The following is a 12,357-nucleotide window of genomic DNA, read 5'->3' on the forward strand; positions in this document are numbered from 1 at the left end:
GGCCCACAACCATCCATGCCCCAATGAAAGTTCTGGAGTCAGCAGGGATCCGAGAGTGATGAGGACAGGACACAAGTGAATGCCATGTGCTCTTTATTATTATTAATTATCTTCTTGTACAGAAAGAGACAAAGTCGAACAGCTAAACTCAACAATTATAAAAAGAGAGAGAGAGAAAGAATCAGAAGCAAGAGGGTTGGTTGCTCCCAGGCTCCAGTGAAATCCTGACATACTACTGAATGTACAGATTTCCCAGCTGACATGGGTCAACACATGAATACAAGCACAGTTTAAAGTGGTACCAAAATGAATCCATTTCACAGTAATCATGTCTAGAAGCTCAGTTGCACATATCAGGGTTTCCACTGTCACAAATTCACAATCACAGAGTGAAATAGCAGGTGTGTTCAGGCCTGGGAAAGTGGCATCCGGAAGGGGAGACAGATAGGGAGGCAAAAGCAGCTGTGGGATTTGTTTCAATCTTGAATATCTGTGTTAATGCTCAGGCTGGGGGCGGGGGAGGGGCAGGCACTGTGCAACGGTCAGATGTCTCAGTACAGTAGAACAACTGTTGAGGCAATGAGCCCGAGGGGGTGTGCTGTTTGGATATCCTTGTCAGAGAAATTCTTGCTAGAGAGAGACTCGCCGCCCACAGCCTGTGAAAGGAAAAGCTCCCTACGTTCAATATTTGGGGGCGAATGATGGGAGTGGCCAGTCTGATAGCAAAACATCGGCTTCACAGAATATTTAGCAAGATACACAGCTACGTTACTTTAAATTGCAGGCTACGAGAATGAAAAGCTACAGCACCCACCCTTCCCGCAATGGAGAGAGACCAAGAGACCATCCTACGCACAAAGAGCCTCACACACGAGAATTGCTGAACCCCAAAGCTGAAGGCACGGTGAAGGGATCCCTGATATCTTGAGCCTTTTCTTTGAAAAAAAAAGTGCTCATTTTAACTAGATCCCTCTTACACATAGGACCCTGAACATCGACTAACATCGCGAAGACTATGTCAAACCTTTCTACGGAGCAAGAATCGCAGATACCGTGAATTAAGATAATTTAATAAGATAAGTTGTGATTTGTCTATAAGTTCTGAATTAGTGGGCTTCAAATTAATAGGCTTTTACCATGGTTGCAGGCAGTCTGATTACAGTACTTTGAAATTAGCTAATTATACTGATTAGTAGGAGCAGAGTTCGGTGGGGAGGATGTGCTTGTTTCTGAATCGGCACAATCCTGAAATGGAGCTTCATTACTTGTCAAGCTGGAAAGCTTTGCTGCCCAGCTCTCCATCTCAGCCTTGAACGTGAGGGCACGTGCAAGACACAGCACACAGGCACACTCCTAGAAACACAGGGCGTAGGTGAAAAAGAGCCCCCCTCCCCACCCCTTTCCCCAGACAAAAGAACAATCTAGAGGCAGTGTTGTTTTTTCCTTCTTCTCAAGGGATGCCATTCGGTTGTCAAAAGATCAACCCGCAGCCAGAGAGGAACCATCTGGTTCAAACTCCTTAACAAAAAAAGACACTTTCCTGTCCTGAATTCCTCATATTCAGGCCACCAGAAAGGCAACATCCAACCCACCGGGCAGATTCCTGTTTTCCCAAGCACCCTAAGGAATTCGCACTAATGGCAGTGGGATTCACAAGCGGAAGAGGAGGCTCCTGGCCTCCAGGTCAGCCTGCTTGGTGTTGCTGGGCACCTGTGCGCTTCACTCTTTCTCTTGTGCTTTCATTTTGAAGAACCCCAGGCGATGGGGAGCAGCGTGGAGGGACAGGTTTGCGATTCTCGTTTTAAAAAGTCTTAAAAAGTGTTTTAAAGCCTTTTCTCTTTTTTTTTTTTTGTCTTCATGAAAAATATCTGAACAACTAGCCCCACCATTTCCAAAGGCAAGAGTCACACATTTGTTCCACCACAAAAGAAAATGGAAAAAGAAAAAGGCCCAGGAGTGCTCAGATCTCCTTCAGCTGTTGAGACCCGCAGAACAGGGGCAGAGGTGGGGGACACGGTGCCAGAAGGGCGTGGGGGGGTCCCACAGGGCAGAGGCCCACAGGGTGGAGCTGCTTAGTCTTCTCCTAAAACTTTTCGTGAAGTGGGGGCAGAAGGTGGTGACTCTGCGGGGCTTGGACAGCCAATCTCAGCTTTCCTCCCTCAGGGTCCCGTCAAAAGGCTGTCCAGCCCCAGGAGGTGACATTCCTCCCTTCAGACCGGAACCCTCCTGGTACAAATATAGCCACACACCGGCTATTGTTTCAGATAAGCATATGAGAAAAAGGCAACGTGCACACGTGTACAGGCACGCATGCACAGGCGCACGCACGCGCGCGCGCACACACACACGCACACAGGTCCCAATACAACAAAAATGTAGCTACTACAGATTTAGCATTGTATCAAACCAACGTCCATACAAAGACACAGTTTGAAAAGGTATATACAGAGCATTCGTAAAAGCCGAGTGTGCACCGTGAGGAGTTATGACCCTTGTGTACTATAGACTTTGTTTTCTACAATAGACTGCAAAAAACGTCCCAGAGACCACGGTGGCAAGCCCACCTGTTAGAATCTCGCGGAGCACCTTAGCGGGAGCACACAGGGCCCCAGGAGCTGCTCTCGAGCTCTCCCTGCAGGCCCGCACTCGCTGGCCTGGCGCCCAAGGACGCAGCATGTGCTGCCCTCCCGCAGGCCAGGCTCCTGCCTCCCGCTCCCTCCCAGCTCCACCCGGCTTGGCAGGGCAGGGCTCCGCGGATGCCAAATGCAGCAGGCCTTCCTTGGCATGCTCCCTTTGGCTCTGGTCAGCGGGGCCTGTGCCCGGCTCTCTTCTCAGTGGGGAAGAGACACACGGGGCGGGGGGTGGGGGGGGTCAGGGTCTTCTCCCCCGCTCCCAGGTGGCTCACAGGTGGCCCTCGGGCTGCCCCCGGGTCCTCCACCACAGGCCAAATAGGAGAGACCGCAGCCTCCGTCGTGGAAAGAGCAGGGCCCTTCTAGGCTAAAAATCCCTTTGTGAAGAAGGGCAGGAGTGTCATGTTAGAGGTCCAGAGGGAGAAGAGGAAGGAAGGGAAGGTGGGATGCACCTGGTTGGCACCTGTGGCATCAGGGAGCTCTCATGGAAGGACAGACGAGAGAACAGAAAGCATCACCCGGCAGGACACTGACTCCCCAAGTCGAGACTCAACATCAGAGTCACGTGAAGGCCCCCATGAGACGGGTCTCCTGTAAGCTACACATTTCCAGAAGCATCTTCTTAAGGGCAAACTGCACTAGCTCCCTGATGCTTCAGGAACTGCACAGGCATTATTAGCTCAGTCAGCCTCCCTTGGGTCCGGGAGGTGGGGGGAGGATGGAAAAACCCAGCCACCGGGTCAAGCTGTCGAAGTCGGTGGCCTCAGTGGGATAAGAATACAAGTCTCCTAAACTTGAAGTGTGTCCCAGGGCAAGTGTTCAGGATGGGAGGGGCCTCCAGAAGTCACCCGCGGCCTCGAGGCAGGGCTGCGGTCAAAGGACGAGGCCCGATGCCTGCCTTGGAGAGCTGTTTGGACGGAGAGAAGCTTGTCTTGTCAGTGGGTTTTGAACTGCTGTGGTTGCCAATAGACCCTGGCTGTGCACTCTAATGGACCCCACAAAGATTTGCTACATTATTTTAAGCACCACAGAGAAAAAGTGATTTGGCTCCGAGGCCAGGAGGACGGACATGCAGGGCTAGGGGGGAAGCGGTGTCGAGAATCTTTTACGTGGTCACGGTCAGTTCAAGGGCAGGTCACTCCTGCCCCACTGCTGTCCAAAACCTCCCTGAAATGCAGAAGTGGACAGCTCCTGGGCCGCAGAGAGGGGTCACTAAAAATGGACCAGCACCTGGCCATAACACAGGAAACCCCGAAGGCGTCTTCAACCCCAGGTCACGGGCTTCCCCACCTCCCCTGCCAAGGAAGTTCTAGAAAGGGACACTTTGGGATCTTTTCCCCAGGTGAGCACCATTATTAAGGAGAAATCAGTCAACTGAAGTTCAAGTTCAACTCAATGCACCTGCTCACGAAAAGGGAAGTATCCTCAAAGTTCAAAGCTGAGGAGGCCAAGTTCTTGGGTTTTGTCATCCCAGGGTACTATCAGCCTCAGTAGGACAGAACTCCAGCGCTCTGGCCCAGGCTTGTAGCCCTGAGCACTCAGAGGCCAGGGGCTCCCCAGGCAGGGTCACCAGCATTAGTGTTCCCAGAGCTACGATTGGGCTCAGGCCAGTGGGTAGTGGCTTTAGCACAGCCGGTACACATCTAGAAAGCCAAGGTCTTCAGAAGGCCAAGCACACTAGAACCAGAGCTAGCTTCCAGGATGGCAAAGTTCGCACAGGCCTCTCACTCAATCTGGCAGCCAGCCCCGTGCCCCTCATCCTTCACACAACCCGTCCTCCTTCCAGCTGGCTCCAGATATTCCTTTTAATCTGGTCAGGAGCGTGTGTGGAGGTGGGTGTCGGGGCAGGGGAGTATCACAGATCTGATGTCCCTCGGTCCCCTATGAATGGCCCAGGTTGTATTGTTTTGCTTTATTGTGTTGGTCGTTTATTTACTCATTATTACTCTTTTTTGTGGTTGTTGTTCAGTCCTTGTCCCCGTCCTCAAAATGTTAAGCAAGGACGGAAAGCAGAAGACAGGGGAGGAAAAGGGACTGCTGATCGCCTAGCTTCTCTCCCTCAACCTCTGTGCCCTAGGCTCCCAGCCAGACACACACAGGTCTCCAGCCCGCCACACGGCCCCGGGGCCTGAGCCTACGCACATTCGGGCCACAATCCACTCAATGGGCTAATACCTTTGGCATAAGAGAAGCCAGTTCCTGATGGGAGGACAGGATGGCGGGAGCATGGGGGCTTCTGGGAGAGCTGGGCTCTCTGGCCTGTGGCTCCCCCAGGGGCTTTGACGCATGTGTGTTCCCTACCCCCCCCCCCCGACCTGTCTCTGACAGCTGACTTCCTACAAATCCACGGTTAGGAAATTATTTGGCAACAGGAGGCTAAGGCTGTTTTGTGGTGGCACAGTCTTTAAAAAGTTAAAAAGAAAATAGGAGACCCCTGAAAAGAGGCTTTCACTCCGGACAGGACAGAAGTCCTACTACTTGTCCGAGCCGGGGTTGGTGGCCACTATCTCCTCATACTTTGGGGGTGGGTCGCTGTAAGAGACACTCGCCTCCTCACTGCTGCTCTCCTGAGGCGCGGTCACCTCCTCGTAGGACGGGGGAGGGGTGGCACTGGACAGCCTGGAGAGAGAGAGCTCAGGGAGGTAGAGGGTGCTCTCGAGGCGGACCGTGGCTCTGCCCCCGCGACTGGGCCCCAGCACCACCTGCGGGTTGCCCCCCGCCTCACGATGCCCAGAGGACTCCCCCTGGCTATGCACAGTGCCCCGGTACACCATGACCCGGGGCAGGCTGTGCCCGGCACGACTGGCGAGATACCGGTTCTGCGCGTACGACGGGTGGTGACGGGTGGCTTTCTGCAGCTGGCACCTCCAGATGATGAACAGGGCGATGACGATCAGGAGCGCCACCCCCAGAAGGGGCACCACCACGTACATGGCATCTGAGCTTTGGGCCGGATCTCGGACCGAGTAGACGGCGTTCGGATACCCCTTCCAGAACTCCATCTACAAGAGAAAGGGGGCCGCTTGCACCTGCACGCACGACCTCACGGCCCAGATGGAGCCCCGAGACCTCTGGCAGGCCTGGCACGTTCGGCGGGGCCTGTGGCCGCCCCCGGCCCCCCAGCTGGCCTACCGTCGACAGCTGCCAGGACAAAGGAGGGTGCTCCCAAGTGATGAGGCCCCCAGAATCGGGCGGCTGGGGCTCTAAGGCCACGTCCTTCGATGGCCCTGGCGCCCCTGCCACAGACCGGGCGGCTTTGCCCGCACGCCTTGTGATGGGCCCCAGGCTCCCCTGCTCCCACAAAGCCGCCCTGGGGCAGCACATGCCGTTTTCTCTTTGTCCTCGAACACCTCCTTGACCTCCTCGTAGCTGCAGACCTCTTCCATGCACTCTCGCTCGATGGTGCCCTGGCGCAGCTCCTCCAGGAACTCATTGGCGCGGGGGAACCGTTTCAGGACCGAATGGGCATTCTTGGCCTCCAGGAACACTGAGGAGAGAGCCGTACTGAGGCCTGGCACGGGCGAGGGCCCTGGGGCTCCTTCAGGCCCGACTCAGCCCGGACAGGGAAGCACAGGGAGGAAGGGAAGCAGGACAAAGCCGGCAGGCGCCGCGCCACCCCGGATACGGCTGCGCCTCTGCACCCGGGATCGAAGGGCTGGCTGACCTTCTGCGATGCCACGATGCACCTGCTTAGAACACCACGGACCCGAGCAGACGCATGAGTGTGGGGCCCCGGGTAGTACAGAGGAAAATGGGACCAACCGCAAATCACCCCATAGGACTCTACCAGGGCGGTGCCCTGTCCCTCCGCCTGAATGGCCACCTGCGACGTCACCAATTGCCCAGACCCAGACAACCTACTACCAGTCCAGTCTGGGCTAGATCGGGGCACTGGGCACATACAAATCTGAGAGTGCCCCGGGGAAGAGGGTCACAGGGATCTATGAGGAGAAAGGAAGCCCCAGGAGACTGGGCACAGACGCGTCCTCCAAAAGTGTCACTGAGTCCTAGCCATATCTACTTATTCCCAAGGGAGGGACCCAGGCCTAGTCGAGCTGCCCCACATGGTCTCAGCTACATGCTCTGTAAACCTGAGCTAGTATCCTATCCACCAGCCCCTTGCAGTGCCCAGGCAGGCAGGGCTTTCCCAAAAAGCAGGCGCCCATTACCAAAAAGTAGGCCTGTCGTATTAGTTTCTCTCATACAGGCTTGGGCAGGTGCACATCTACAAGTGGGCACACACTCAAGGATGGATCCAGAGCTGAGAGGGGAAAGCTGCGACCCACCAATGAGACAGGGGCTTCAGGGACACCCTGGGGACGGGCAGGCTGGACAGGACTTGAGAGGTGAGCATGCACCTTTCCTGTGAGTCCCTGGGCACGGCCACTCACCCCTCCACCCGGGCCCTGGCAAACTCACCTGCCATGGCTGCTCCCTCAGCTCCAGCGTCTCACTTGCCTGGCAGAGGAGAAAAGCAGAGTTACAGTGAGGTCACACCTCAAAGCCTACAGGGCACCCCCTCGGCCCTGGGATGTGACTCCCACCCCCACTGGCCTGGTCAAAGGTCAAAGCTCATGTCACCCCCTGTGCCACTCACAGCCTCCCGTCCTCCCCCAAGCTCCCTGAGGCCCAGCAGAACCCAAAGCTAACCTTCCTTCTGACTCTTCCCCCCATGACCAGAGTCTGAGAGTGTAGATGACCTTTAAAAGAAAGAGGGGGGATCCCCTCCTACAGGCCAAGTTTCCTCCTTCCTCACTTCCCTCAACAAGTCTTCGCACTTTTAAGTCAGAAAGGACCTCCGAGGGATGGAGAATTAGGTGAGGTCAAGCACGCCAACGGTGACAGAGACAGGACCCACTCTTAGGGACTCATTTTGCTCACAATGGCGAGTCCCAGAAACCTCTAATGACAAGTATGTTCCTTGAAAACAGGCGGCCCGTGTTGAAGAAGCAGGTGCTGGCAGCGCTGAACGGGGCGACATGCATCTCAGAAGTCATGGCCCAACCCCGGGTGACCCACTGTGTCTGTCTGCACCGGACAGGGTACCGAGGGTCTCCTGCAACTAGCTCCCTCTCCTCTCATGGCATCGAAGACCACTGCAGTGGGGCATGAAGATAGTGACCGGCGTGATTGGAACTGAGATGCTTAACTCAACGCAAGGGTTGCCTGCAATGTCCCAAAGCCCCGCTCCTGCTCAGGAATTCTCCAGCCACTATATAAACCAGGGCCAGTGCTCCCGCGCACGCGCACACGCACTGCCCGAGCTGTCCGCACCTGGGAGCCATCACCCCACTGCTCCCTCCCCAAGCAGAAGCTGGGGGTTTATGACTACCTGGACGCAAGACACGGGAACGTGCAACCCGTCGTGCTACCCTTTTCACCTCGGCTGCCAGGAAGCTCAGTGTTAACGCTGACCGTGAAGCCCAGCTGGTGAAGCACCTATGCTCCTCCTTGGCAGCGTGGCACACGCTTTTCTATTCACAGGTGCAGGGCCTTGTGTGTATTTCAAATATACCTTCCAATCCGATCGGCAAACACGTAGGATATAAATGGTAAATAAAATCAAAGCTAAAGGAAAAACAGCAAATCTATCCCCTGTCTACAAGAAACCCCACGTCAAGGGGGATTTTGTCTTTTGAACCCCAGGACGATCCCACCCAAAACTCGGGGAGCGACTCCGTCCCCCAGATTGGTCTACCATGGTAAGAAGAGTTGGCCCTCGGTGTGGAAGGAGTGAAGACTGACTATTTATCTCAAGATTCTGCCTCTGACTGGTCTCTGGGGTTCCCTGAGGGCCAATGCCAGTCACGTGGTGAGGGTGTGGGTGTGGCACGCCTAACAGCAAAGGGTTTGACTGAATTAAAAATGGAGCTGTTGTGTCACAGTTTGCAAAGATTGAGTAAAGGCTGTCCTAGCGAGTGAAGATCCAAAGCCACACATTGCATTGTTTATCGAAGAGAACTGCCGTGTCGGTTCTGTTCATTTTTACGTGTTAAAATTACATAACAGCTTACACACAGCCACATCTTGTCCCAAACACACCTGACTTGGGTGCATGCACACCCACACCTATCATAGCCACGAATGAGTGCTCTCCTGACACTTGCCAAAGTTATTAGTTTATTTTTAAGGTTCAAAAAAGGCAGGAACTCCTCCTTCCCCCCCCAAAAAAAAACCCAGCTCACAGGGAATGGCACACTCCATTAACAATTCTGCAGCCACCATTACTGCTGCTGCTGCTGCTGCTGCTGCTGCTGCTGCGAGGCCGCCTCCCCCTCCTTCCCCAAAATTTAGCGCCTGCTTCTTCCCCTATAAATACACCATCAATAGGGCGTTGCTATGGCAACAGTGAGGAAGCGTGAGGGCTCCAGACAGAGAATGCTGCTGCAGTCACGCATATACATGATGTCCCTCCTACCCCTGGTGGATACTGTAAGGCTGATTGTAGGCCCAAGGAATTTTTAACCCACTCCCCCCAGGAACACAGCTGAATCCTGAGGGCCTGGAGAGGAAGGAAGGCAGGGACAGGCCGCCACAAAGACCTTCCTTAACCCCAGCCTGGGCTGAGGCAGCCAAATCACAGCAGTCTGAAAGGTCGCTCCCCAAATCCCTCGCATGGAGACAGGAGGCCATCAGAGCACCAGGTGTCCCAAGACGTGGCCTGCAAACCACTTCTCCCAATCCTAGCCCTTTTCATTCCCCTCACTCAGAACTAGCTGTCGCCAGGAAAGGCTTCTGTGATCGCCAAAGCTCATGACTCATCAACCCACCCAGTGACATGAAACTCCCAAATTATGCTCCAACTCCAACTCTGGGCCCTCCTGGTCCCCTTCCGCTCATGCCAGCCCTTAACGTGCCCGTCCTTGCCCACCGTCGCCCGCCAGCTGCGCCCTGCCCAGGAGCGCCAGCCTCTGGCCCGGGCACACTCTTCTCCTGGGGCTGCTCGGGACCCCCAACGCCTTGGCCCGGCCGGGCCTCCGGACCCCCCCGCCCAGCAGTGCCCGGCGCCCAGCTCAGGGGCCCTGTACTCCGAACCATGCCCTCGGGGCCGGGGCGCCCAACCCCAACGGCCTCACCGTTCTCTGGGCCCAGGAGGCGGCCGCCCTGCTTGCGCACGCAGCCCGCCACCTCGCTGCGGCGCCTCTGCCAGCAGGGCCCTGTCCCCGCCCACCTGCTCCCCGTCGGCCAAGCCCCCGGCCCGGCCCAGCCGTCTCCGCCCGCCCGCCCTCCCCGCCCGCCGCCCGCCCGCCGCCCCGGGGCCCCCCGAAGCCCGCCCGGCCGAGGCCGGGGCCGAGGTGCGCCTGGAGCTCCCGCCCCTCGCAGCCGGGCGCCCGGGCCCTGCCCGTTACCTCGGACCCCCCTGCCCTGCTGTCCTCTGGGGACTCCGCCGCTGCCCGCCCCCCACGCCCCGCTGCGCCAAGTCTGGCCTCGCGCCCCGCGCCTCGCGCGCCACCCTCGAGCGCCACGACCCCCGGGCCCCGCTCGCCAGGCCGCGATCGTCGCGCCGCACCGCGCGCCGGGCCGCCGGGCCGAGGACGCCAGAGGGCAGGGGGCGAGGAGAGCGGGCCGAGGGGGAGGGCGGGCGGCCGGCGAGCTGGGCCGGAGGGGCGGCGGCGCGCACCCAGCACCGCGCGCCCGCGCCCCGCTCCGCCGGCGCCGCCCCTGCCCCCGCCCGTGCTGCCGGGGGGCGGGGCCTGGGCGGCGGGCCCGGGGCGCGCCGGGGACCCCCCAGCCGAAGGCGCGGGCCCCGTGGTGCCCCCGGGCCCTGGCCCTCGGAAGCCCGGGCGCCAAGGCGAGCTGGGGCGGCCGCGCCCAAGGCCCACGCGCCCGGGCCCCGCGCAGCGCACCCTCCCCCACCTGTCCCCGACCCAGGCTCACCTGTCATTGTGGCCAGCCCGCCCCCGAGAGCCGGCCGAGGAAAGAAGGGGCTCGGGCCAGCACCCCGGGCCCACCTCGCAGGGCTCCAGCGGGCCCGCGGAAGGGCTGGGTGGAGGCTGCGTTCCGCCAATGACTGGGTGACCTTGGCTCCTTCACTTACCGCCCCCCGCCCCCCCGCCCCGGGACGGCAGGCTCCCCGCCGGTCAAATCTGGTAAATGGGGAGAAGCCTGCCTCCCTCGCGGGGCTGCAGCGAAATAAAGGAGGAAATGGGTTTGGGAAAGTCTGAAGGCGCAGAAAGGGGAGAGGAAGGGGAGCGCGGGGGGGAGCGGGGAGGGGGCACAGGAGGCCGCGCTGCGGGAGGTTCGGCATGACAGGACCAGGCGCTGGTAGAGGACACTGGTCCCAGGAGAAGCACGCGACGCGGCGGACTGCTAAGGGGGGACCGTTGCGGGGGGGGGGGGGGACTCGGGGTCTGGGTCTGCCCAAGCTTCCCCGGGGTGGTCCAGGGCACCTGCTGAGTTTTCAGGGTTCCGTTTGTTCTCTGCACCTCTGGAGCCCTCCTGGCAACTGAAGTGGGCGCCTTTCCCACCCCTTTTCCTATTTTGGGGTTTCCGGCAGGATGATCCAGAGAAGGTACACCCGGAACTATCCCCACCCCCATCCCAGGCAGAGAGATTCCAATGTCCTGCCTCCATCGGAAAATAGGGGGAAGGCTTCCATCCCCTCGGGCCTCTGGCAGTCCAGCTCCCAGAGCTGAGCAGCCCCCCTGCCCTTCTCTCCTCTCCCAACCCGGCTCCCAAGGGCGCTTTGCACCTGTACTCAGAGCCCCCTTTGCCCAGGACAGCCCTCTGCCCTCCTTCATGAAGGCAAGAGGCCCACATCCCCCCGCCTGGGGAGAAGGCTTGCACAGAAGGGAATCAAGATCACCCGGGGATAAGAACGGGAGTCCTTTGGGACCCAAAAGGGCTGTGTAGGCTTTAGAGGCCCTCTCCGTTCTGGGGGAGAGGGTGTGGGCCGGGCTGCTGGGAGAAGCGCTTTGGACCTCTCCTGAAACTTACTTCCTGGGTCTCCTAGTCCCACCCCCAGCTTCCTTTCCTGATCTTAACCATGTCCACAGGCAACTTCACACAACTCTCCGCGTGTGAGGCCAGGGTCGGTGGCTTTCACACGCCTCCCAGCACCCCCACCTAAGCTACTAGCTCCCTCCCTGCCCAGAATGCCTTTCCTCCCACCAGCAGCCTCTGCTCACTCACATTCATTCTTCCCGCATAGCTCAGATGACATCTGTCCTCAGGTCGGGATTCTCCGCCCCTGCCCACGCTGACAGCTGGGTTCTTAGCACTCTCTGCAGATGCCCAGGGTGGGAATGGTGAGGAGCGGCCCCTCGGCAGCAGCAGCAGCAGCGCAGGAGCTCCAACTCCTGACAAGACCATGCATCACCTGCGATCCTGAGCAAGTGACTTAACCTCTCTGCATCTCAGTTTCCTCATCTGTCAAAGGAAAATGATGACGATAATGATAATAGCTCCCTCAAAGGCAGGGAAGAGAGCAAACGGCAGGGTCACATCAAAGTCACATGAGTGTGCCCCCATCCAGCTGCATTCTGTCCGTTTGGTCGCTCACTTGAGCCGTGCACCCGCCTCCTCTATCTCGGGGGCCAGGGACCTCTTCATATGTCCCTCACATCCCACACAGGGCCTCATCCACAGCGCCCGCTGGATGCTTGCAGAGCCGAGGTAGGAGAGGCCCAGTTGAAGTGAGGAGCTGGAGCAACGGTCCATCTTCAACTTACCACCAAGGTGTCCCCAACACCACCAGAAGCTCTGGGCCCTGCTTCCTCCCCATGGG

The 12,357-nt window shown here is 58.2% G+C and overlaps 1 protein-coding gene across 6 annotated transcripts; it reads right to left on the reverse strand.

Moving 5' to 3' along the window:
- Window positions 1–76: 76 nt before the first annotated feature.
- Window positions 77–11,098, reverse strand: PRRG3 (proline rich and Gla domain 3). 6 transcript variants are annotated; one of them, XM_072817676.1, is made up of 4 exons: window positions 11,021–11,098; window positions 7,050–7,088; window positions 5,957–6,117; window positions 77–5,632 (listed from the first exon to the last, which is right to left on the reverse strand). In XM_072817676.1, exons 2-4 carry the CDS (start codon window positions 7,054–7,056, stop codon window positions 5,105–5,107), a joined length of 696 nt encoding a protein of 231 aa, XP_072673777.1. In that variant the 5' UTR covers window positions 7,057–7,088; window positions 11,021–11,098; the 3' UTR covers window positions 77–5,104. The 6 variants fall into 6 exon arrangements, with proteins under 6 accessions (XP_072673777.1, XP_072673774.1, XP_072673776.1 ...); XM_072817673.1 differs by lacking the exon at window positions 11,021–11,098 and adding an exon at window positions 10,509–10,653; XM_072817675.1 differs by lacking the exon at window positions 11,021–11,098 and adding an exon at window positions 9,980–10,086.
- Window positions 11,099–12,357: the final 1,259 nt, after the last annotated feature.

Source organism: Canis lupus, chromosome X (genome assembly GCF_048164855.1).
Source record: "Canis lupus baileyi chromosome X, mCanLup2.hap1, whole genome shotgun sequence".
NCBI lineage: Eukaryota > Metazoa > Chordata > Mammalia > Carnivora > Canidae > Canis > Canis lupus.

Bases quoted from the DNA above. Each gene is read 5' to 3' on its own strand.
- PRRG3 (XM_072817676.1), bottom strand. The intron at 5,633-5,956 runs GCATGTGCTGCC...TTTCTCTTGTAG, and splicing joins TCGAGGACAAAGAGAAAACG to ATGGAGTTCTGGAAGGGGTA.